General features: G+C 41.5%; 1 protein-coding gene across 4 annotated transcripts in view; it reads left to right on the top strand.

Moving 5' to 3' along the window:
* LOC144502552 (uncharacterized) overlaps window positions 1-22,540 on the top strand; it is a 77,394-nt gene that overhangs the window by 7,489 nt on the left and 47,365 nt on the right. For all 4 annotated transcript variants that reach the window (XR_013499352.1, XR_013499353.1, XM_078226637.1 and 1 more), the window contains exons 2-3: window positions 16,370-16,509; window positions 21,567-21,730. Coding sequence is in view for 2 of the 4 variants with exons in the window: in XM_078226637.1 (XP_078082763.1) it covers window positions 16,370-16,509; window positions 21,567-21,730 (304 nt within the window). In the remaining 2 variants the exon portion in view is untranslated. The remainder of the gene's footprint in view (window positions 1-16,369; window positions 16,510-21,566; window positions 21,731-22,540) is intronic.

Genomic DNA, 22,540 nt, shown 5'->3' with positions numbered 1-22,540 from the left:
TTTTGACTCAAACTCTATTATGGAAACTAAGTTCAACCTAAAAAATGCTGCCCCTTGGTCCAATAACAATATCTGATTAAAATGGAATCAGTAAGACTTTGGAAGTACAGCTAGGAGTCCCAGGTCTGGACTGCCAGAGGCTGCTTTTCCTTCACAAACTGTTTAAGGTACCACAAAAACCTCATCTCCAACTCCTCGTTACTATCTAGGTTTCTGCAAATGACAACTTACTCATCCTAAATATATATCTGAAAACCAAAATTATCCAAATACCAAAACGCAATCTGTGCTAGGATTTTGGATAAAGGATATTAACCCGTATTTGAAATTGGTGCAGATTGCTTTCTATTAATTTGTTAATGCTCCACTGGTGATTCTGAGACGGTTCCATTTATTTTCTGTTTCTAGTTCTCTTTGGAAGATAGTGGTGGGCATTCTTATTGAAGCCCTGGTATTCTTGTAGTGCTGTCCACTATGGTGTCCCACATGAAACGGCGATTTAGCCCAATCAATCCACATTGGTGGTAATCGTCCACAATCCCATCAGGCAGGCCAGCCCTTCATAGATTCATCGCCCTCACCCATCTGAACTATTGTTAAAAATTATATTTGTTCTGTGCCTTGTATCTTAAATCACTTACCTTGGGTATTGAATTCCAGGAATTAACCTAGCAACAGTGAAGGAGTGTTGATGTATGTTCAAATGAAGGTGTTGTGTGGCTCGGCAGAGAAACTGAGTGTTATTTTCTCCTTGATTACTGCGCTTGTGGGGCTTGGAGTTGCTGTTGCAATCTGCATGATGTGGTAGGATTACTGAATATTTAGAGGTTTCTTTTGTGACTTGACTAGTTGAGTTTGCATTCCGAGAGGAAACATTCCCAAATTGTTCCAAAGTTGTCCGGAAGAAAGGCAGTGGAATTTACTTGCATATACAAGTCAGAGACATACGGAGCAATTTCAATCTTCCAGACGTTGTACTATGGAATAGTATTAAATGGCAGCAAAATGCACTGCAGAAACTTACCAAGATTCCTGAGACAATACCTTCGCTACCATTTTGAGAAGGACAAGGTCAGCAGACACATGGGAACACCACCATTTGAAAGTTCCCCTCCAAGTCACTGACCATCCTGACTTGTAAATTATATCATCACTCCTTCAATGTTGCTGGGTCAAAATCCTGGAACTCCCTCTCATAACAGCACTGTGGTTATGCCAGCACCACAATGACCGCAGCAGTTCAGGAAGGCAGCTCACCACCTTCTCAAGGGCAATAAATGCAGACCTCGTCAGCAATGCCCACATCCCATTATGAATAAAACTCAACACAAAACACTGGAAAAACTTGGGTCTCTCAGAATCCCTGGAAAGAGAAACAGAGTTGATGTTTTGAGTGCAATATGATTTCTTTGAAACTGAAGCGGGGTAGAATGGAATGGGTTTAATGCTATTGAAAAATCAGGGGTGGGTGGAACAAAATAGAAAGTCAGGGATAGGTTAGAAAGATTAAATGGCAAAGATATAATGGACAGCTAATGGAGCACTCACATTGACACAGGATCTCAGAAAAAGCCCATGTTAAAATCCTTGTCTGAAAACCTATAGTCCTACTAGAATATACACTACACCCTACAATCTGTCAACTGGCACAGCTCCTGGTCGACCAATCACAACCTGGTAACTGACTTTTTTTTCTATTCATTCATGGGATGTGGGCGTCGTTGGCTGGGCCAGCATTCATTACCCATACCTATTTTCCATACCTCTTTCTGAAGGTCAGACCAGGTATGGATGGCAGAAGACATTAGTGAACTAGATGAGTCTTTATACCAATTGGTAATGGTTTCATGGTCAATAGTGTTATGAAGTTGCATATGTAAAGTTAAAACTGGTGTTTGAAAATGTAAATAGTGAAAAGAAATGCTAAGAAAACCAAAAGAAATCATATAGCATTGTCTTTGTAAATAGCAGGTATCTTTCTGCTTGAAATTTAAACTGCAGAGTGAAGGCAGCATCTCTTTTAGAGAGATTTGCAACATTTGTTTCAAAAGCCAGCAACAGATTTTTGCATTAGCACAAAACAGGCTTTTGACTTGGACTTTCAGTTAAAACAAGCCCTCAGGGACCCAAAGTCAATAGAATTCAAGTGTGAGTTTGTGTATAGCTCTGAACCAGTTGGTTTGCAGGAATACTGAGAGATAATTCTGGGTATAAAAACCAGGACCAGTGGTTTTAACTGCCAGAGCAGAGAGCAAGAGCTGGAGAGTAAGCTTGCCTCCTCTTTAGTTGGAAGGAGGGGGAGGTGAGGCTCTCGTATAGATTCCTGCAGTTTAATATATACATCTTCAGAAAATCACCATTTAAAGAGAAAGAGATACCAACTCAGAAAGTGCTCCAGACGGAAGCCTCAGAAGAAAGTTCATACTTCCAACAGACATAGAACATAGAATAGTACAGCACAGAACAGGCCCTTCGGCCCACGATGTTGTGCCGAGCTTTATCTGAAACCAAGATCAAGCTATACCACTCCCTATCATCCTGGTGTGCTCCATGTGCCTATCCAATAACCGCTTAAATGTTCCTAAAGTGTCTGACTCCACTATCACTGCAGGCAGTCCATTCCACACCCCAACCACTCTCTGCGTAAAGAACCTACCTCTGATATCCTTCCTATATCTCCCACCATGAACCCTATAGTTATGCCCCCTTGTAATAGCTCCATCCACCCGAGGAAATAGTCTTTGAACGTTCACTCTTATCTATCCCCTTCATCATGTTATAAACCTCTATTAAGTCTCCCCTCAGCCTCCTCCGCTCCAGAGAGAACAGCCCTAGCTCCCTCAGCCTTTCCTCATAAGACCTACCCTCCAAACCAGGCAGCATCCTGGTAAATCTCCTCTGCACTCTTTCCAGCGCTTCCACATCCTTCTTATAGTGAGGTGACCAGAACTGCACACACTATTCCAAATGTGGTCTCACCAAGGTCCTGTACAGTTGCAGCATAACCCCACGGCTCTTAAACTCCAACCCCCTGTTAATAAAAGCTAACACACTATAGGCCTTCTTCACAGCTCTATCTACTTGAGTCGCAACCTTTAGAGATCTGTGGATATGGACCCCAAGATCTCTCTGTTCCTCCACAGTCTTCAGAACCCTACCTTGGACCCTGTAATCCACATTTAAATTAGTCCTACCAAAATTAATCACCTCACATTTATCAGGGTTAAACTCCATTTGCCATTTTTCAGCCCAGCTTTGCATCCTATCTATGTCTCTTTGCAGCCTACAACAGCCCTCCACCTCATCCACTACTCCACCAATCTTGGTGTCATCAGCAAATTTACTGATCCACCTTTCAGCCCCCCCCCCCCTTCAGACACCTGCTTTTATATTATTTGAGAGTGATTATATTCTATAAGAATTTATTTTATTCCTGAATGAGTCTTGTCATATACGAATAGCATTCTATTGGGATTTTATTTAGTTTGTTAATTGTTTTAATGAAGTTGTCACCAGTTTAAAAATAAAGACCTGTTAATTGTTCATGATAGAGTGTGTCAGATCCTGCTTTAATTTACCAAGACCAGTAGCTTCTTATTATCTCACGCACTTTCGTATAAGATTTCGAGACGAGGTATCCCTTTCGGGGGGGGGGGGGGGGGGGTTTCCAAAATCACGCAGAGAAAAAAATCACCTCCGTGTTGTAACACTAGGCATTAGACTTTTATTAAGATTTTTATTCAATTCAAATTTCAACATCTCTATGGTGGGATTAAAATCAAGGTCTCTGGATTGCTAGTCCAGCAACAATGTCACTACACCACTGCCTCCCCTGAGTGTGAAGTCCCAGTTTTCAACGTTACATGGGCAATCTTGATAACCCTCAACTACTTGAAGACGCCAGGGATGATGTTCATAAGAACATTAAATTAGGAACAAGAGTAGGCCACTCGGCCTCGAGATAAAGGCTCATCTGTTTGTAACCTCAGCTCCAAATTCCTGCTTGTCCCTGATAATCTTTCTCCTCCTCCTTCCGCCTCCTCCCCACCGACCCCCTTCCATTGCTTATTAAGAACATAGCTCTGTCTTAAAAATGTCCAAAGACTTTGCTTCCACACTTTTGCTGAAAGAGAATTCCTAAGATGCATAACCCTATAAGAAAAAATAAAATCCTCATCTCTGTCTAAAATGGGTGACTTATTTTTAAACAGTGGTCCCTAGATTGACAAGAGGAAACATCTTTCCACATCAACGCTGTCAAGACCCCTTAGGATCTTAAATGTTTCAATCAAGTTGCTTTTTACTCCTCTTAATTCCAGTAGGTACTCACCTGTCCAACCTTTCTCATAAGACAACCCATGCAATCCAGGTATTAGCTAAGTAAACCTCTGAACTGCTTACAATACATTTACATCCTTCTTTCAATGAAGAGACCAATACTGTACACAGTATTCCACATGTGGTCTCACCAATTCCCTCTACAACTGAAGTATAACCTCCCTACTTTTATAATCAATTTCCCCCCACAATAAACAATAACATTCTAGTAATTTTGCTAATTACTTGCTTTCCCTGCATACTAGCTTTTTGCACTTCACTTGAATCCCTGTGCATTTCAGAGCCCTGAAATCTCTCAGCATTTAGATAATGTGTTTTTAAAAAATTTTCCTACAAAATGGACAATTTCACACCTTCCCACATTTTTCTCCATTTGTCATGTCTTTGGCCACACATTCAATCTTTCTATATCCCTTTGTAGCATCTTTGTCCCTCTTCACATCTTACTACCTTATTTGTCTTGTATCATCAGCAAATTTAGCAACCATAGCATCGGTTCTTTCATACAAGTCATTTATATAAATTGTAAAAAGTTGAGGCCGCAGCACTGATCCCTGTGACTCGCCACTCATTACATCTTACCAACCAGAAAATGACCCACCTATGCCTAGCCTCTGTTTCCTGTTGGCCAAATATACAATACAATTTATCCCCTTTTCCTTTTATCCACAGCATATGTTACTTCTTCAAAGTATTCCAATAGATTGGTTAAACATGGTTTCCCTTTCACAAAATCATGACTTGTTTCTGCCCGATTGCCTTGAATTCATTTTAGCGCTCTACTATATGTATTTAATAATAGCTTCTAACATTTTCCCTATGACAGTTATGCTATCTCTGCAGTTTCCCCACAGAGTTGAACCATTGAGGGGGTTGTGATTGGGGGGCGGGAGCATGTTGAGGATCCGCCAGGAGACTCATCGAGAAGGTGCTGATGCTGGTGACCTGTGTTGGTGTGGGGGGGGGGGGGGGGGTGACAAATGCCGCTGATGATCGGGGGTGTTCGATGTCTGGGGAGGGAGGGTGAGAGGAGATCTCCCAGTTCAGTAAGAGAGTGGGGCACCCTGTGCAATGGTACCTGAGCGCTCTATAGCTGGCTTCCCCGGTATACCTACGCTCCGTTCCCCCACAATCGGCTTAAAACTCTCAGCTGTCAGAAAAACTGACGAGTGCCAGACAGTTGCAGTGCCAAACTTGCCCAAAAGACTAGTGTGGAACACTCCCGTTTTCACACTTCTATGACACTTCGAAATTTTTGGAAAGGCTTTTCGTCCAAGGCTAATAGTGCACAAATCTTCTAGTTGCATGGAGTTTAATGAAGTTATATCACTGATTATGTTTTTCCTCTGGTCTTGCTATGCATCATAGAGTTGCGCATATTTAACCTACTTGTAGACCTCTACTTCATTTTCTTTTCTATTAGTTAGAAGAGGATTATAAGAACATCTTTAGGTGATCTTTTTATAGTTTAACACCACTTGTTGCGATGATATGTTAAAAATTTGTTTAATTACCTCCCACAGCAGGCTAGCTGAGATTAGCAGTGAGGACGAAGGGAAGCAAACATGCTTCCAGTATTTGTAATGACCCACTTTTAATTTAGGGAGTTGGCACATTCCTAAACTAGATTTGTATGATCTGGCTCATTATGTGGTTATATCATGGATCAAATTGTTTGTCAAATGTTCTGCATCCCAGAAGCTTAATTTAGATCACCTTTTAAAGGGACTGAAATTATCAGGCCATGGTTCTCAATATTATAAAACACCACGGTGAAATTTATTTGGAGTTTCATCCTCTTTGTTTTTATGAATGGGCTAGATTTTCCTGGGTACTTTGCCCCTTAATAGTGCTGCTATGGATAAGGGCACTTGCAAATGAAAGAAGGATTTATGGAATAAGTGACTTATGCAATTACTGATTGCATGGCATATTTGCCTGGGTGCTGAAAATAGTGATGTTAATTCCAATTTATGTTCCCAATTAAAATCAATAGCTATACAAATGTTCCTGGATGGAGGCCAGTTTCACTGCTGCTTAGACTGAAAAACAAATTAACATGGTTTATTGTGCTTAAACTTTTAAAACATAATTCCACTGGCCCACAGAAAATATACCATCTGCTTTAGCAACAGTACAGTAGTTGGGCTTGAAACATTTAATCTGTGGCTTGAAATCATTGTTCACCAAGAACTATAGGCTGTTTCCTGGTGTGGAATATTTTGTTCTTATACTCTCTCTCAACTGAAGCTCTCCTTCGAAATATTGGGCTGAATGTTCTGCTGGGCTCAGAAAAACCAAACTGTCATGGCCTGCAAAGTGCACACCAACCCATATTTTACATTCTTTGGTGTATGCATAAACCTCTCTCTGTCAGATAAAGACTCCGTATGATTGATTATTAGAATAACATCATTCTGCCATGTGAAAAAATTCTTGAAATACTTTTAATTGTATATTAACTTGCGGCAATACACTAGAAACAACATCAAAGGCACAATCTATTATACAGCTTCTTGAAATTGTCATTCATTTCAGATGAATATAACACCTATTGTACGAAAACATTAGCACTTGAAATTCAGTTAAGCATTAGTAGTAGCCACAGCTGTCCAAACAAAAAACAAAGAACAATACAGCACAGGAACAGGCCCTTCGGCCCTCCAAGCCCGCGCCGCTCCCCGGTCCAGGATTGAATCCTGAATCCAGGATCCCCGCCCAATTTTCCAGCCTATCTACATACCAATATCCTATCCACCGAGCTGTCCCTCACAGCTACGCTGCTTTGTTCATCACAACCTATTAACTCACCCCCACCCCCCCATTCCAGACCATGTGATCTCCAGGGAGAGGCGAAAACCCAGAGTGAAAACCCCAGGGCCAATATGGGGAAAAAAATCTGGGAAATTCCTCTCCGACCCCCTGAGGCGATCGAAACGAGTCCAGGAGATCACACTGGCCCTGATCGGAAAATGCTTCCCAACCCTAGTCATTTCCACTTCCACGAACACCATATGAATTCCCTGCCCCCGAGACAGGTTCCCAACTATCCGCAGTCTCGCTCTGTACTGGCACCAGCAAGATGATCATAGAATGAAGCCTTGAAACGAGAAACAAGGAACAATTAGCCCGCGCCGCTCCCTGGTCCAAACTAGACCACTCTTTTGTATCCCTCCATTCCCACTCCATTCATATAGCTGTCTAGATAAGTCTTAAACGTTCCCAGTGTGTCCGCCTCCACCACCTTGCCCGGCAACACATTCCAGGCCCCCACGACCCTCTGTGTGAAATATGTCCTTCTGATATCTGTGTTAAACCTCCCCCCCTTCACCTTGAACCTATGACCCCTCGTGAACGTCACCACCGACCCGGGGAAAAGCTTCCCACCGTTCATCCTATCTATGCCTTTCATAATTTTATACACCTCTATTAAGTCTCCCCTCATCCTCCGTCTTTCCAAGGAGAACAACCCCAGTTTCCCCAATCTCTCCTCATAACCAAGCCCCTCCATACCAGGCAACATCCTGGTAAACCTCCTCTGTACTCTCTCCAAAGCCTCCACGTCCTTCTGGTAGTGTGGCGACCAGAACTGGACGCAGTATTCCAAATGCGGCCGAACCAACATTCTATACATCTGCAACATCAGACCCCAACTCTTATACTCTATGCCCCGTCCTATAAAGGCAAGCATGCCATATGCCTTCTTCACCACCTTCTCCACCTGTGACGTCACCTTCAAAGATCTGTGGACTTGCACACCCAGGTCCCTCTGTGTCTCTACACCCTTTATGGTTCTTCCATTTATCGTGTAGCTCCTCCCTACATTATTCCCACCAAAATGCATCACTTCGCATTTATCAGGATTGAACTCCATCTGCCATTTCCTTGCCCAAATTTCCAGCCTATCTATATCCTTCTGTAGCCTCTGACAATGTTCCTCACTATCTGCAAGTCCTGCCAGTTTTGTGTCGTCCGCAAACTTACTGATCACCCCAGTTACTCCTTCTTCCAGATCATTTATATAAATCACAAACAGCAGAGGTCCCAATACAGAGCCCTGTGGTACACCACTAGTCACAGGCCTCCAGCCGGAAAAAGACCCTTCCACTACCACCCTCTGTCTTCTAAGACCAAGCCAGTTCTCCACCCATCTAGCCACCTCCCCCTTTATCCCATGAGATCCAACCTTTTTTACTAGCCTACCATGAGGGACTTTGTCAAACGCTTTACTCAAGTCCATATAGACAACATCCACGGCCCTTCCTTCGTCAACCATTCTGGTCACTTCTTCAAAAAACACCACCAGGTTAGTGAGGCATGACCTCCCTCTCACAAAACCATGCTGACTATCGTTAATGAGTTTATTCCTTTCTAAATGCGCATACATCCTATCTCTAAGAATCTTCTCCAACAACTTCCCCACCACGGACGTCAAGCTCACCGGCCTATAATTACCCGGGTTATCCTTCCTACCCTTCTTAAATAACGGGACCACATTGGCTATCCTCCAATCCTCCAAACAATTGACTACTCTCTGGGAAGGAAAGAGCATAGAAATATAGAAGATAGGAGGAGGCCATTTGGCTTTTTGAGCCTACTCCGCCATTCTTTACGATCATTGCTGATCGTCCAACTCAATAGCCTAATTCTGCTTTTTCTCCATAACCTTTGATCCCATTCACCCCAAGTGCTATACCCAGCCGCCTCGTGAATACATTCAATATTTTGGCATCAACAACTTCCTGTATAATGTTTTCTACAGGCTCACCATTCTTTGGGTGAAGAAATGTCTCCTCACCTCCGTCCTAAATGATCTACCCTGAATCCTGTGATCCCTGGTTCTGTACTCCCCCACCATCGGGAATATCCTCCCTGCATCTACCCTGTCTAGTCCTGTTAGAATTTTATAAGTCTCTATGAGATCTCCCCGCCACCCCCCCCATTCGTCTGAACTCCAGTGAAAACAATCCTAACCTAGTCAATCTCTCCTCATACATCAGTTCTGCCATCTTCGGAACCAGCCTGGTAAACCTTCGCTGCACTCCCTCATAAGCAAGAACACCTTTCCTCAGAAAAGGAGACCAAAACTGCACACAATGGTGAGCCACAGGTGTGGCCTCACCAAGGCCCTGTATAATTGCAGCAACACATCCCTGCTCCTGTACTCGAAACCTCTCGCAATATGCCATTTGCCTTCTTTACCACCTGCTGCACCTGCATGCTTATCTCCAGTGATTAGTGCACAACGACACCCAGGTCCCGCTGCACATTCCTCTCTCCCAATTTACAGCCATTCAGGTAGTTATCTGCCGCCTTGTTTTTGCTTCCAAAGTGAATAACCTCACATTTATCCAAATTATACTGTATCTGCCATCGATTTGCCCAGTCACCTAACCTATCCAGATCATTCTGAAGGATCTCTGCATCCTTGTCACAGTTCACCCTCCCACCCAACTTGGTATCATCTGCAAACTTTGCGATGTTACATTTTGTTCCCTCATCCAAATCATTTATATTATGAATAACTGGGGCCCCAGCACCGATCCCTGTGGCACCCCACTAAAGAACAACAAGGGCTTAAGCAGAATGCATGTCTCAAAGGGAATAGGTGGTTAGACTTTCAAGTGTTTAAAACAAGGGGGTGAGTTGGAATCTTACCATTGCGTCCCACCGGGCAATGGGCGGAGCAAGCCGGTAAGATCGCGAGAGAGCCGAGAAATCGGGTTTGTGCCCGGTGGGCAGAGCGGGAGGGGATTGCTGCCAATCTGCACAGCGATCAGTGGGGGAGGGACGGGGGACCACTGCGTACCCTGCACAGCGATTGATGGGGGGTGAGGGGGGTGGTTGCTGAATCCACTATGATCAACAGCCTGGGGGTTATAGTTGACCCAAAACTTAACTGGACTCGCTATATAAATACTGTGGCTACTAGAGTAGTTCAGAGGCAAGTCCTGCTCCTAACCACATATATCGCCTATCATTCACTATCATTGGGTCAACATCTTGGAACTCCTGAATAGCACTGTGGTTGTCCCAATATCAGATGTATTACACTGGTTCAAGAAGGTGACTCGCCACCAAACCTCGAGCAATTAGGGATAGGCAACAAATGCTGGACCTTACCAGCGACCTTCCCATCCATTAAAGAATAAAAATAAATCAGTGGACCTCTCCCTTTCTGTTTTAAACAGGGGATCTGTGTCATTGTAGGTATATATACAATTAATTTGAAGGCAGATCAAGTTAATTTTAGATGAGGAAAAGCTTAGTTCAAATAAATCATTGAGTCTCTTTAACCCCCACAGTAAGGTGAATGCACAGAGCAATAGTTATGAATTGATACTTTTTTTCAACAGCAGTAATCTATATTTAAATTACCGGGATAGTTTCCTTCTGCGGCAGGGCAAGAGGCTGGATACTGAAACGATGCTGCTGTTAGCAGGTTCCAGGTAATTAGGGTTCTGTGAATGTCTGGGAGCCAGTGCTGCAGCTCTTAGTTGCAGTTTGGACTTTATTTGCGGGTCACAGAGAAGCGCTGGGAGCTATTTAGTGCTGTTCAAGCTCAGGAGAAATCCAGAAGGGCTGGGAATTAAATGATGGCAGGTCACTGGTTCTATCCTGGAGAGGATTCTGGCTTGGAATAAGTGCTAGGAGCCATTCATAGATCAGTGCAGCAGAGAGACTTGTGTTTGGAGAAACTCAGGGACAATGTGAGCTTAATTAAGCTAGCTTCTGTGAAATAGTTGGAAATGTCATGATAATTAGAGACGGAGTGCAACTTTTTGAATCTCATAGAACACAGTCTCAGGTGAAGAGATTAAACCATTGGAGGCGAGCTCAGAGTGACTTGAATGAATTCATAGATTAGGGGTGAGATTTTCTGGCCCACGCTCGCCCTGAAACCAGAAAATCTCACCTGAGGTCAATGGACCTTTCCATGGTCTGCCTTCGCCCATTACAATTCCTGTGGCGGGCAGAACGGGAAAATTCACCCCAAGATATTTGAAAGTCAAAAGTTGAATCCCTTGTGAGGGAAAAAACTTTGACGAGATATTGTGACTCTCAGTGGTCAATAACATCCAGGTGGGTTGCTGAGAATCCATGGGATCTGACTTTTTTGTATCTGTCGTGTAATGTGCAGTGTTCAACCATAGTTTTCCCTTAATCCATATTTATCTCATGTTAATTCTGAATGTTGAGTATAAGATATTGAGGATTGTTTTACTTTTCTGACTAGTAAAGTTTATTTTGTATAAAACCATGGAATCTTCTGACTATTCTCCTAGTGGATAACTGGGATTTCAAACAGCTTACTTACTTTAAGCAAGGAGTTCTTAGCCCCTAATCAGAGCATAACAGTACTCAAATCCAGCAGCAAAGATATCTTCCCAAATTGTGCAGTTTTCATCTCGTGTTAGAAATGAGGATAAGACGTTTAAAGTTCTAAAGGAAAGTCAATCTGGTTCCTTTGGATGAAGAATCCATGCTGAATGTTTTTAATAATTTTTTCTGGGATGAGGAGAGAAAATATTTAGATTGGTTTGATATGATTTATTTTACTGTTTTGCTTGAAGCAAATTTGCCTCAAAAGAAATTTGCTGAAGAGTAAAATCGACCGTGTGAGCATAAAATAGAGCAGCTGCTGCCAGTGAAGAATTGATATGTTAAGAGCAGCGTTTGAAACTCTCAGTGATAATCAATGAGTTGTTTTTGAGAGAATGAAAATTATTTACCCAAATGGTTTGGAGTGAGGGGCATGGGTGGATGGGGTATGGATTGATGTCAACTGGGGCTGTGCAATGAAATGCCTGAATGGACAGGCCTGAGGCTTTCACAATGTTACTGTTAAACTGACAAGCTGTAGAGCCTAGTTCTTTCATCAGAGAAAGGCCCAATGATTAGGGGGGGGGGGAGAGAGAACTTACCACTGTACTCCACCGGACGATGAGCAGGGCGAGCCGGTAAGACTGGAAGAGAGCTGAGAAATCAGGTTCGCACCAGATTTCTCACCTCTCGCTATCTCACTGGCACTGGATATCTGTTATGTTCAGTCTTGTGACCATTTCCGGCACGAGGCTGATTAAATTATTTAAATGTCATTTAATTATCATTTCAATCTGATAAGAGAGCTCAGGATGGAGTCATCCGGGCTCATGTGCCTGTGTGGCCTCACCAGGGGAGGTTCTCTCCAGCAAGTATCATGTATGGTGCCCTATTAACGGGGACCAGACGTGATGGCCTCACTAGTAGAACCGGAGGCCCTCCTGGGATATTGGGGGCAAGGGAAATTGCCCCTTGAGCAGTGCTAGCCTGACACCCTGGCAATGCTCACCCGGCACCGCCAGTATCGGGGGTGGGGGGACCTAAGGGGAGCAGGGCCAGACTAGAGGCAGGGCAATCAGTGGTGGGGGAGGAGAGGGGACCGCTGCGTACACTGCATAGCGATTGGGGGGTGGTTGGCGATCAGTCCGGCCTGGGGGTGGAGTGTGCTGGGTTTAAGCCATGGAGGCCTGCCGGCTATATGTAGCAGAGGCTGTGAGACAGGTCTCTGCTGCTGTCAGAGCAGAGACCTGCATATGTGCACCCTCTGCTGCTATCAGCCTATCCACCTACTGGCGAGAAATGGATTTCAGGATGTTTTCATGCACAGAGCACATAAGATTCGACATGTGGACTCGCCAAAAAAGGGATCCGAAACTCTCCCGTTTTCATGCTCATTCTGGACTTCGAATTTTTTTCATAAGATTGCCCCTCGGGTCTCAAAATTTTCAGCAACATTCCTCTGTTAAGTCAGAATTTGCTACTATACTTTGGCAGTAGTTTACTTGCTACCTCAAAAGGCACTTGCAATCCATTTATTTTGTTTTAATAAATTGGTATATTGATTTCATTCGTAGGTGCTGCTGTAGTTTATTTTGTAATCAAAACTTTGACATAGCTATATGGAAGAATTAAACCTTTCTCAAACTATATCATGAAGCAAGTTGATGTAAGTCGGTCGTTTTAGCACAATGAAAGGTATACTAATCTTTTTGTTGGAACAATAGAATTTTGGTACATGATTGTTTCTTTTAAACTGAAAATTTCCACATCTGAAGTTATTACTGGCCGTAATCAATTTAGTTTATAATACGTCTAGTGTATTCAAACAGAGCATTTAGAATTTAACAATTGTGTAACTACAAGACATATACGAACAGATTCTGAAACATTTAATCAACCAGTATATTTTTTAAAATACTCATCCTTAGTATAAGGCCATCACTGGCAAGGCAGACAGTTATTGCCTATCCCTAGTTGCCTTCAAAGATGGTGAACAGCCACCTTATCCACCTTCTTGACTGCTGTAGTCTGATGAATGTACAGCTGTCAGGAAAGGGAATTCCAGGATTTTGACCTTGTGACAATGAAGTAATCTTGACATATGTCCAAGGAAAGTTGTTGCGTGAGGTGGAAGGGAACTGGTCGGTATTGTTGGTGCAAAGGTTGTGGATACTATTGAAGAAGTTTTGAGGTGTTGCTACAGTGACCCCTCTAGGTAATACATACTGCAACAAAGTATAATGAAGGATGTTAAGCCACAGTGAAGTTGAAGCTGATATTTTGTAGTGAAAAATATTTATTTAAACTTCTTCCATTTCCTATTGGATTGAACTGTATAAAGCAGAAGCTAACTCATTGAACATATGGAGTAGAAGTTGGCCATTTGGCCCCTCGAGCCTGCTCCTCTATTCATGGCTGATCTGTTTGTGTTTTGAGTTCTAAATTCCCATCTACCCCGATAACCTTTAATTCCCTTGACGAACAAGAACCTACCTATTTCTGCGTTACAAATATTCATTGACTCGTCTTCCAGCGTCTTCTGAGACGGAGTTCCAAAGTCGCACAACCCTCTGAGAGAAAAAATGTCTCCGCATCTCTTTCGTAAAAGAGCAACACCTAATTTTAAAACAGTGCCCCCTAGTTTTGGACTCAGCCACAAGAGGAAACATCCTTTCCATGTCCAATTTGCCAAGAACATTCAGGATCTTATATATTTCAATCAAGTCACCCCTTAGTCTTCTAAGCGGCAGTGAAAACAAGTCAAGCCTGTCCAACCTATTCTCTTAAGACAACCCGCTCATTCTAGGTATCGACCTAGTAAAGCAGTCCACTGAACTGTGTCCAATGCATTTACGTCCTTCCTTAAATAAGTATTCGAGATGTGGTCTCACCAAAGTCTTGTATAACTGAAGCATAACATCCTCTTGTAATAAAGGATAGCATTCCATTATAGCCTTCTTGATTACATTATGTACCTTCATATTAACTTTTTGTGGCTTATGCACAAGAACACCTAGTTTCTTCTGCACCTTGGAATTCTGCAGTCATTCACCGTTTAATACTCAGCATTTTTATTCTTCCCGCCAAAGTGGATAACTTTACATTTGCTACACTATTCTATCTGCCAGATTTTTGCCCACTTACTCAGCTTACCTATGTCCATCTGCAAACTCAGATATTTCAGAATATAGTGCAGAAGAAGGCTATTTGGCACCGACTCTGACAGAGTAGCTTACCCAGGCCCTATCCCCATAACTCCAAGTATTTATCCTGCTAATCCTCCTAACCTACACATCTTGGGACACTAAGGGGCAAATTAGCATGGCCAGTTAACCTAACCTGCACATCTTTGGACTGTGGGAGGAAACCCATGCAGACATGGGGAGAATGTGCAAACTCCACATAGACAGTCGCCCAAGGCTAGAATCGACTATAACCTCTTTAATGATCGACTATAGCACCCATCCCACAACAGACATCAAGCTTGGAGGGCCGAAGGGCCTGTTCCTGTGCCGTACTTTTCTTTGTTTTCTTTATTCTAGCTGGCATAATAGTTTCATCTTTTCTGCCTCCCTCCGTTCTTGAATTAGAAGGGTTATATTTGCTACTTTCCAGCCTGATGAAACCTTTCCAGAATCCAGTGAATTTTGGAAAGTTAACACCAGTGCATCTACGATCTCCCTGGCCACTTCTTTTAAGACCCTAGGCTGAAGCCCTGGACTCGGAGACTTTTCAGCCCGCAACTCCACCGGTTTGCTCCATATCACTTCACCAATGATTGTAATTTTACCATGCTCCTCTTTCTCCTCCACCTTCTAATTTACAGCTATTACTGGAATGTTTTTTGTATCTTCTATAGTGAAGACAAAAGCAAATTATTTGTTCAATTCACCCTTTTATCTACTATTCCCTATTGTCATTGCCTGTAGGACTAACACACTTTATTTACTTACTGTTTTTCTGTTTAAATACATGAAGAAGCCCTTGCTATCTATTTTTACATTTCTAGCTAGCTTCTGTCCTCTTATTTCTTTCTTCTGATTAACTTTTTTGTCATTATCTGCCATTCTGTATATTCGGACCAATCATCTAATCGGTCACTCATCTTTGTGTAGTTATATGTTTTCTCTTTAAGATTGATGTTTTCTCTAACTTCTTACATTAACCATGAATGGTGGGCCCTCCATTTAGAATTTTTCTTTATAGTAGGAATGTACTTACTCTGAGTATTCTGAAATATTTCCATAAATGTCTCACTGCTTCTCTATTGATCTATCTCCTAGCTTCCTATCCCAGTTCACTTTAGCTAGCTCAGCTTTCAGGCCCGCATAGTTGCCCTTGTTTAAGTTTAAAATACTCCTTCTCCCTTTCAAACTGGATGTAAAATTCAACCATATTGTGGTTGCTGCTACCAATAGGTGCCTTTATTCTAAGGTCATTAATGAATCCTGTCTTATTACCCAAAACTAAGCCTGAAATAATCTGCTCCCTGATTGGTTGCAGAATGTGCTGCTCTAAGAAATTATTTTGAAAGCATTAGAAAGAACTCCTCATCCAGGCTATTACTGCCAGTCTGATTTTTCTTGAGCATTTTATTTTCACAAGTACTTTACTGGGCTATTCTGCTTCTCTCTTTTTAATTATATACTCAGTTCCATATTATTACTCCTTTAAAAAAATGCAAAACATTTTTTTTTAATTATTGCAGATCAGTTCTGGGTCAAGAACTTTGGACCAATATTCCTGTATACTGGAAATGAAGGTGATATATGGGACTTTGCCAATAGCTCCAGGTTTATCATTGAATTAGCGTCAGAGCAACAGGCTATGGTCATTTTTGCTGAACATGTAAGTTCATTCTTTCATTAGAAGTAAATTTTAGTGACTGGTTCAAAATTAACCTTGAATTATTTTTAATGTTTTTTCACCTGGCAAGACTAACAAAAACTACTGTGTTGGATGTTGACCAGGCAAGCTGATGCTGAATGTCTAGAGTCCATCTTGTATCAATTAATCTAAGGGAACTGTTGAACAGTAAATAGAAAAAAGCAAGGCAATTTCTATGTTGGAAATACTTCAGTATATTCAATACTGTAGTTCCTTTATATTGTTGTACAGACAAGCTGTACCATTTACCTAGAATTATGTGTTAGAGTGAATTTTATGAAGCTGTGCTCCTCGCAAATCATCTTACTTAGCTGCAGAATGATTTGCAGCAAACTCCCTCTAGTCTCCAGTTACTGCACTTCATTCAAGCTCGTCACCTTTGAAAACAGAAAAGGAGAATTGTGTGAATTTTGCAAGGCTGCATTGCCCAGACCTGTGCTTGGAATTTTGTAAAGTTTTCTGTTTTCTCCTTCTTGGTAAAGAACTTGCTGATTTATTAAATGATGATTACCATGTGAAAATTGATTTTCTCTTTGTATCCAATTTCTCGATTACGCATTTTCAGACCATGGGCCATAACTTCGGTGGAATGGCAATTGAGTTGGATTGTCACTCTGCTTGTAATTACTTACTTGAAACCCAGCCAATGCTATTTCATCCTAGGTTAATTTGGAAATATTCCCTGAGTTTTATGGGCATATCACTGGATTGCCATATTCTGTTAGCTTTGAAAAGCATATTGCTATTTTCTTCCAATCTTTGCTAAGTATCATTTCCTGTCGGTGTCCTCCATTCCAGACCCAAACTTCAAGAGGTCTAACTCAGGAGTTTACTCCCAGTTCCTAAGATCTTCAGAGGTTTTTAAAAAATAGTGACATGTGATGTGAATTTTGTAGGTCCAACAAAACTTCAAAACACACAATCAGAATTATAAATACAGCTTGGATATGAAAGAGATTGAGTGAAAGACTGTATTTTTCTAAAATTAAAAAAAAAGGTGAATTCAGTAAATTGCTATTATCTATGGATACTGCTTATCTGTTAAGAAAACTGTTTCATGGTTCATAGGCTACATCATGTTCTGGAGAAAGTGTTAGCATTTTCAAGGAGATCATAAGGGATAAAGGGTTTAGGTGCCCTTGTACTCGAATCGCAAAATGTTAGTACGCAGGTACAGCAAGCAACCAGGAAGGCAGATAGAATATTGGCCTTTATTGTAAGGGAGATAGAGTATAAAAGTAAAGAATAAAAGCAAAAATTGCTGAAAAAACTCAGCAGGTCTTTGGACTCGATGTTAATTCTGGTTCCCTCTCCAACAATGCTGCCGGACCTGCTGGGTATTTCCAGCACTTCCTATTTCTGGCATCCACAGTGTTTGATTTTATAAAAGTAGTAAAGTCTTGCTACAAGTGTACAAGGCAATGGCAGGACCACACTTAAGAGTACTGTGTACAGTTTTAGTTTTCCTTTTTAAGGAGGGATGTATTTGCATTGGAAACAGTTCAGAGAAGGTTCCTAAGTTGATTCCTGGAATGAAGGGGTTAGCTTCTGAGGAAAAGTTAAGCAATTTGGGCCTTTGCTCACTAGAGTTCAAAAAAATGAGAGGTGCTTTTATTGAAACAAATAAGATTCTAAGGGGACTTGAGAGAAGAGGTGCTGAGAGAATGTTCCCTCTCGTGAGAGAATTTAGAATTTAAGGTGCATGGTTTCAGAATAAGGGGTCTCCCATTTAAAGAGATGAGGAGGAATCTCACTGAGGGTCATTAAACTGTGCAATTACTTGTACCGGAGATCAATGCAAGCTGTGCCATTGAGTATATTAAAGCCTGAGCTGAACCAGATTTTTAATCCGCAAAAGAATGAAGGGTTATGGGGGCTGCAAGAAAGTGAGTGAAGTTGAGACCTCAAACAGAGCAGCTATAAGTTTATTGAATAGCTGAGTAAGCTCCAAGGGACCAAATGGCCGCCTCCTGTTCCTATTTCTTATCTTAAGATAAATATAATAGAGCTTTCTACAAATATACTAAGATGTGCTGTATTTAAGATCATATTTCACTTTGTAGGGTGTTGGAGGGAATGTTTTTTGATTTTTTAAATTAATTTGTGGGACATGGGTGTCGCTGGCTAGCTAGCATTTTTTGCCCATCCCGAGTTGCCCGAGGGCAGTTAAGAGTCAACCAACCGCATTGCTATGGCTCTGGAGTCAGATGTAGACCAGACCAGGTAAGGATGGCAGATTCCCTTCCCTGAAGCATGTTAGTGAACCAGATGGGTTTAACATACAAGAAATAGTTAGACAAAAGCCAAAAATGGTGTATGTATTAGTACCTGAACCAAGAGTGCCAACAAATGAAGTTGCACAGCCACCTTGGTCTGTGCAAGAAAAAAAATGGGATTTGTTCTTTGCTGATATGACAGTGTCTATTCTTAAAATATGCCTGTTCTGGAATGGTATTATGTACAGTAAGTCCCCGATTAACATTGACTCAATTAATGTTGTTTCACTTTAACAGCATTAATAAAGTAATATTAATATATCAATTTAACTGTGTCAATTTCACTTTCACATCATTTGCCACAAACTTCCTCTTCAGTGTCTTTGCTCCTGGCTCCACTGCTGATTTTGCACTGTGGTCCTGGGCTCCTTCTATTGGCAGAAGTTGGTCAGTGTATGGTAATCCTTGGATTTCAGCTGCTACTTACATCAATCAACTTCTACCATAGATGACGCCTGGTCCATCTAAAAGTACTTTGTAGTGCTGTAGGTGAGTGTACAGTAATTCTAAGCATTTTACACAATATTGTATATTATATTGTAAATTTAAGATTCACTTAAAATTATTTCAATTAAAGTCGTGATTTTCAGGAACGCAACACAACTTTAAGAACTCCCTGTACTGAGATAGAACATAGAACAGTACAGCACAGTACAGGCCCTTCGGCCCTCGATGTTGTGCCGAGCTTTGTCCGAAACCAAGATCAAGCTATCCCACTCCCTATCATTCTGGTGTGCTCCATGTGCCTATCCAATAACCGCTTAAAAGTTCCTAAAGTGTCCGACTCCACTATCAAAGCAAGCAGTCTATTCCACACCCCAACCACTCTCTGAGTAACGAACCTTCCTCGGACATCCTTCCTGTATCTCCCACCATGAACCTTACAGTTATGCCCCCTAGTAATAGCTACATCCACCCGAGGAATTCGTCTCTGAATGTCCACTCTATCTATCCCCCTCACCATCTTATAAACCTCTATTAAGTCGCCTCATCCTCCTCCGCTCTGAAGAGAAAAGCCCTAGCTCCCTCAACCTTTCCTCATAAGACGTACCCTCCAAACCAGGCAGCATCCTGGTAAATCTCCTTTGCACACTTTCCAATGCTTCCACATCCTTCTTATAGTGAGGTGACCAGAACTGCACACAATATTCCAAATGTGGTCTCACCAAGGTCCTGTACAGTTGCAGCATAACCCCACGGCTCTTAAACTTAAACCCCCTGTTAATAAACACTAACACCCTATAGGCCTTCTTCACGGCTCTATCCACTTGAGTGGCAACCTTCAGAGATCTGTGGATATGAACCCCAAGATCTCTCTGTTCCTCCACATTCCTCAGAATCCTGCCATTGACCCTGTAATCTGCATTCAAATTTGTCCTACCAAAATGAATCACCTCACACTTATCAGGGTTAAACTCCATCTGCCATTTTTCGGCCCAGCTCTGCATCCTATCAATGTCTCTTTGCAGCCTACAACAGCCCTCCACCTCATCCACTACTCCACCAATCTTGGTGTCATCAGCAAATTTACTGACCCACCCTTCAGTCCCCTCCTCCAAGTCATTGATAAAAATCACAAATAGCAGAGGACCCAACACTGATCCCTGTGGTACACCGCTGGTAACTGGTCTCCAGTCTGAAAATTTTCCATCCACCACCACCCTCTGTCTTCTATGAGATAGCCAGTTACTTATCCAATCAGCCAAATCTCCCTCTATCCCACACCTCCTTACTTTCTTCATGAGCCGACCATGGGGAACCTTATCAAACGCCTTACTAAAATCCATGTATACAACATCAACTGCTCTATCTTCATCTATACACCTAGTTACCTCCTCAAAGAATTCAATCAAATTTGTGAGGCAAGACTTACCCTTCACGAATCCATGTTGACTATCCCGGATTAAGCTGCATCTTTCCAAATGGTCATAAATCCTATCCCTCAGGACTTTTTTCATTAACTTACCGACCACCGAAGTAAGACTAACTGGCCTATAATTACCAGGGTCATTCCTATTTCCTTTCTTGAACAGAGGAACAACATTCACCACTCTCCAGTCCTCTGGCACTATCCCTGTGGACAGTGAGGACCCAAAGATCAAAGGCTCTGCAATCTCATCCCTTGCCTCCCAAAGAATCCTAGGATATATCCCATCTGGCCCAGGGGACTTATCGACCCTCAGATTTTTCAAAATTGCTAATACATCTTCCCTCAGAACATCTACCTCCTCCAGCCTATCAGCCTGTGATGATACTGAAATAAACAATAATGATAACATTATTACTTATAGCAGTTCTTTTATTGACAACTTCAATAGTCAATCTATAAAATTTTCAATGCTTAAACCTGTATTTCTTGCATATTAATGTTCACAGGCACTTGGTCATACATATAGGTTATTGCTTTGGAAGGGGAGGGGGAGGGGGAAGAAGTTCTGATTCTAGATCAACAAAGGGTTGCCTTTTATATGAGCATGTAAGGTAGGCTAAACTACCGTTATTAATTTGCTGTAGCATCCCTCAAATAACTCTGAATTAGTTTATTTTAATTAATTTTGCTAACAATAGCTGATTAATTTTAAAGGCTATGTCCTTGGTAGTTTTCTATATTGTAATGTATAATTTCCCTTTAATTAAGTATTTGAAATTCGTTGCTGACTTGTATTGTTAAAATAGATCATAGAGTATAGAAGCTACGTTTATAAAAGAATTTCGTTCAGATTTTCTATCTTTTTCCTGCAGCGATACTATGGCAAATCCCTTCCTTTTGGGAAGAAATCGTATGATAAGTCAAATATTGAATTTTTGACAATAGAACAAGCTGTGGCAGATTACGTGATTCTAATTACACAACTGAAAGCTGACCATAATGCAAATAATTGTTCCGTCATTGTATTTGGTGGCAGGTAAATATATATATATATGAAGAAAATACATTAAATTGAAATTATAAGTTCAGCTACTGTTAGAATAATCAAAAAGTTCAATTTTTCTTTGGATTCTTGTTGCCACATTTCAAAAATGCCTAAATGTGTTGTTCTATTTTTGACTAATTTTAATATGATTTATCATTCATTCATCTACATGGTTCATTATGCAAAAGCATGTATCATATTTGATATGCCATAAAAGATCTACAGTACTTGAATGCTGATGAAATTTTCAGTGCAAAACATATAGCAATATCTGAGGATCTCACGTATATTGTAGGATTTACACTACAACAGATAAACGTTCTGCTTAAAAACTACCCATTGATTTGTAATGCTGCATTGTTTTTTTTGACAATAATGGAACTTTTTCTTCTCCCATATTTTGCTTCGTGCACATTACCTGTGTGGCACTCCTTTTTCAAAACAAGTGAAACGAAGGCAGCCTTGTGAACTACTAACCTACAGTTACAATATTCCCATGCAGCACATCAAAGAGATATTGAAGCAACCATTTTGGACTGCTCAAGCAGAGTGCACCCCAACATTCCAACAACATTTTGCAAAGTCATACTGTTATAAGCTGCACAATTTTTGAGTGGGCATACAGCAGGAAGATAAACAGTCACGTAAGGAACAGGAGGAAAAATACAGTGTGATATAGGAGGGCGTTGGTGCATAGCTAGTGTAATTGAAAATTTTGTCTAGTAATGGACAGACCATGCTGTGGTTGTCTTATTGTTTCCCTTGAACATACTATGCATTCCCTCTAGTCAAGATCATCCC

The sequence above is a fragment of the Mustelus asterias genome, chromosome 13, assembly GCF_964213995.1.
Source record: "Mustelus asterias chromosome 13, sMusAst1.hap1.1, whole genome shotgun sequence".
Taxonomy (NCBI): Eukaryota; Metazoa; Chordata; class Chondrichthyes; order Carcharhiniformes; family Triakidae; genus Mustelus; species Mustelus asterias.
Note: the sequence above shows the minus strand (reverse complement) of the source record. Positions and strands in the feature narration are given on the sequence as shown.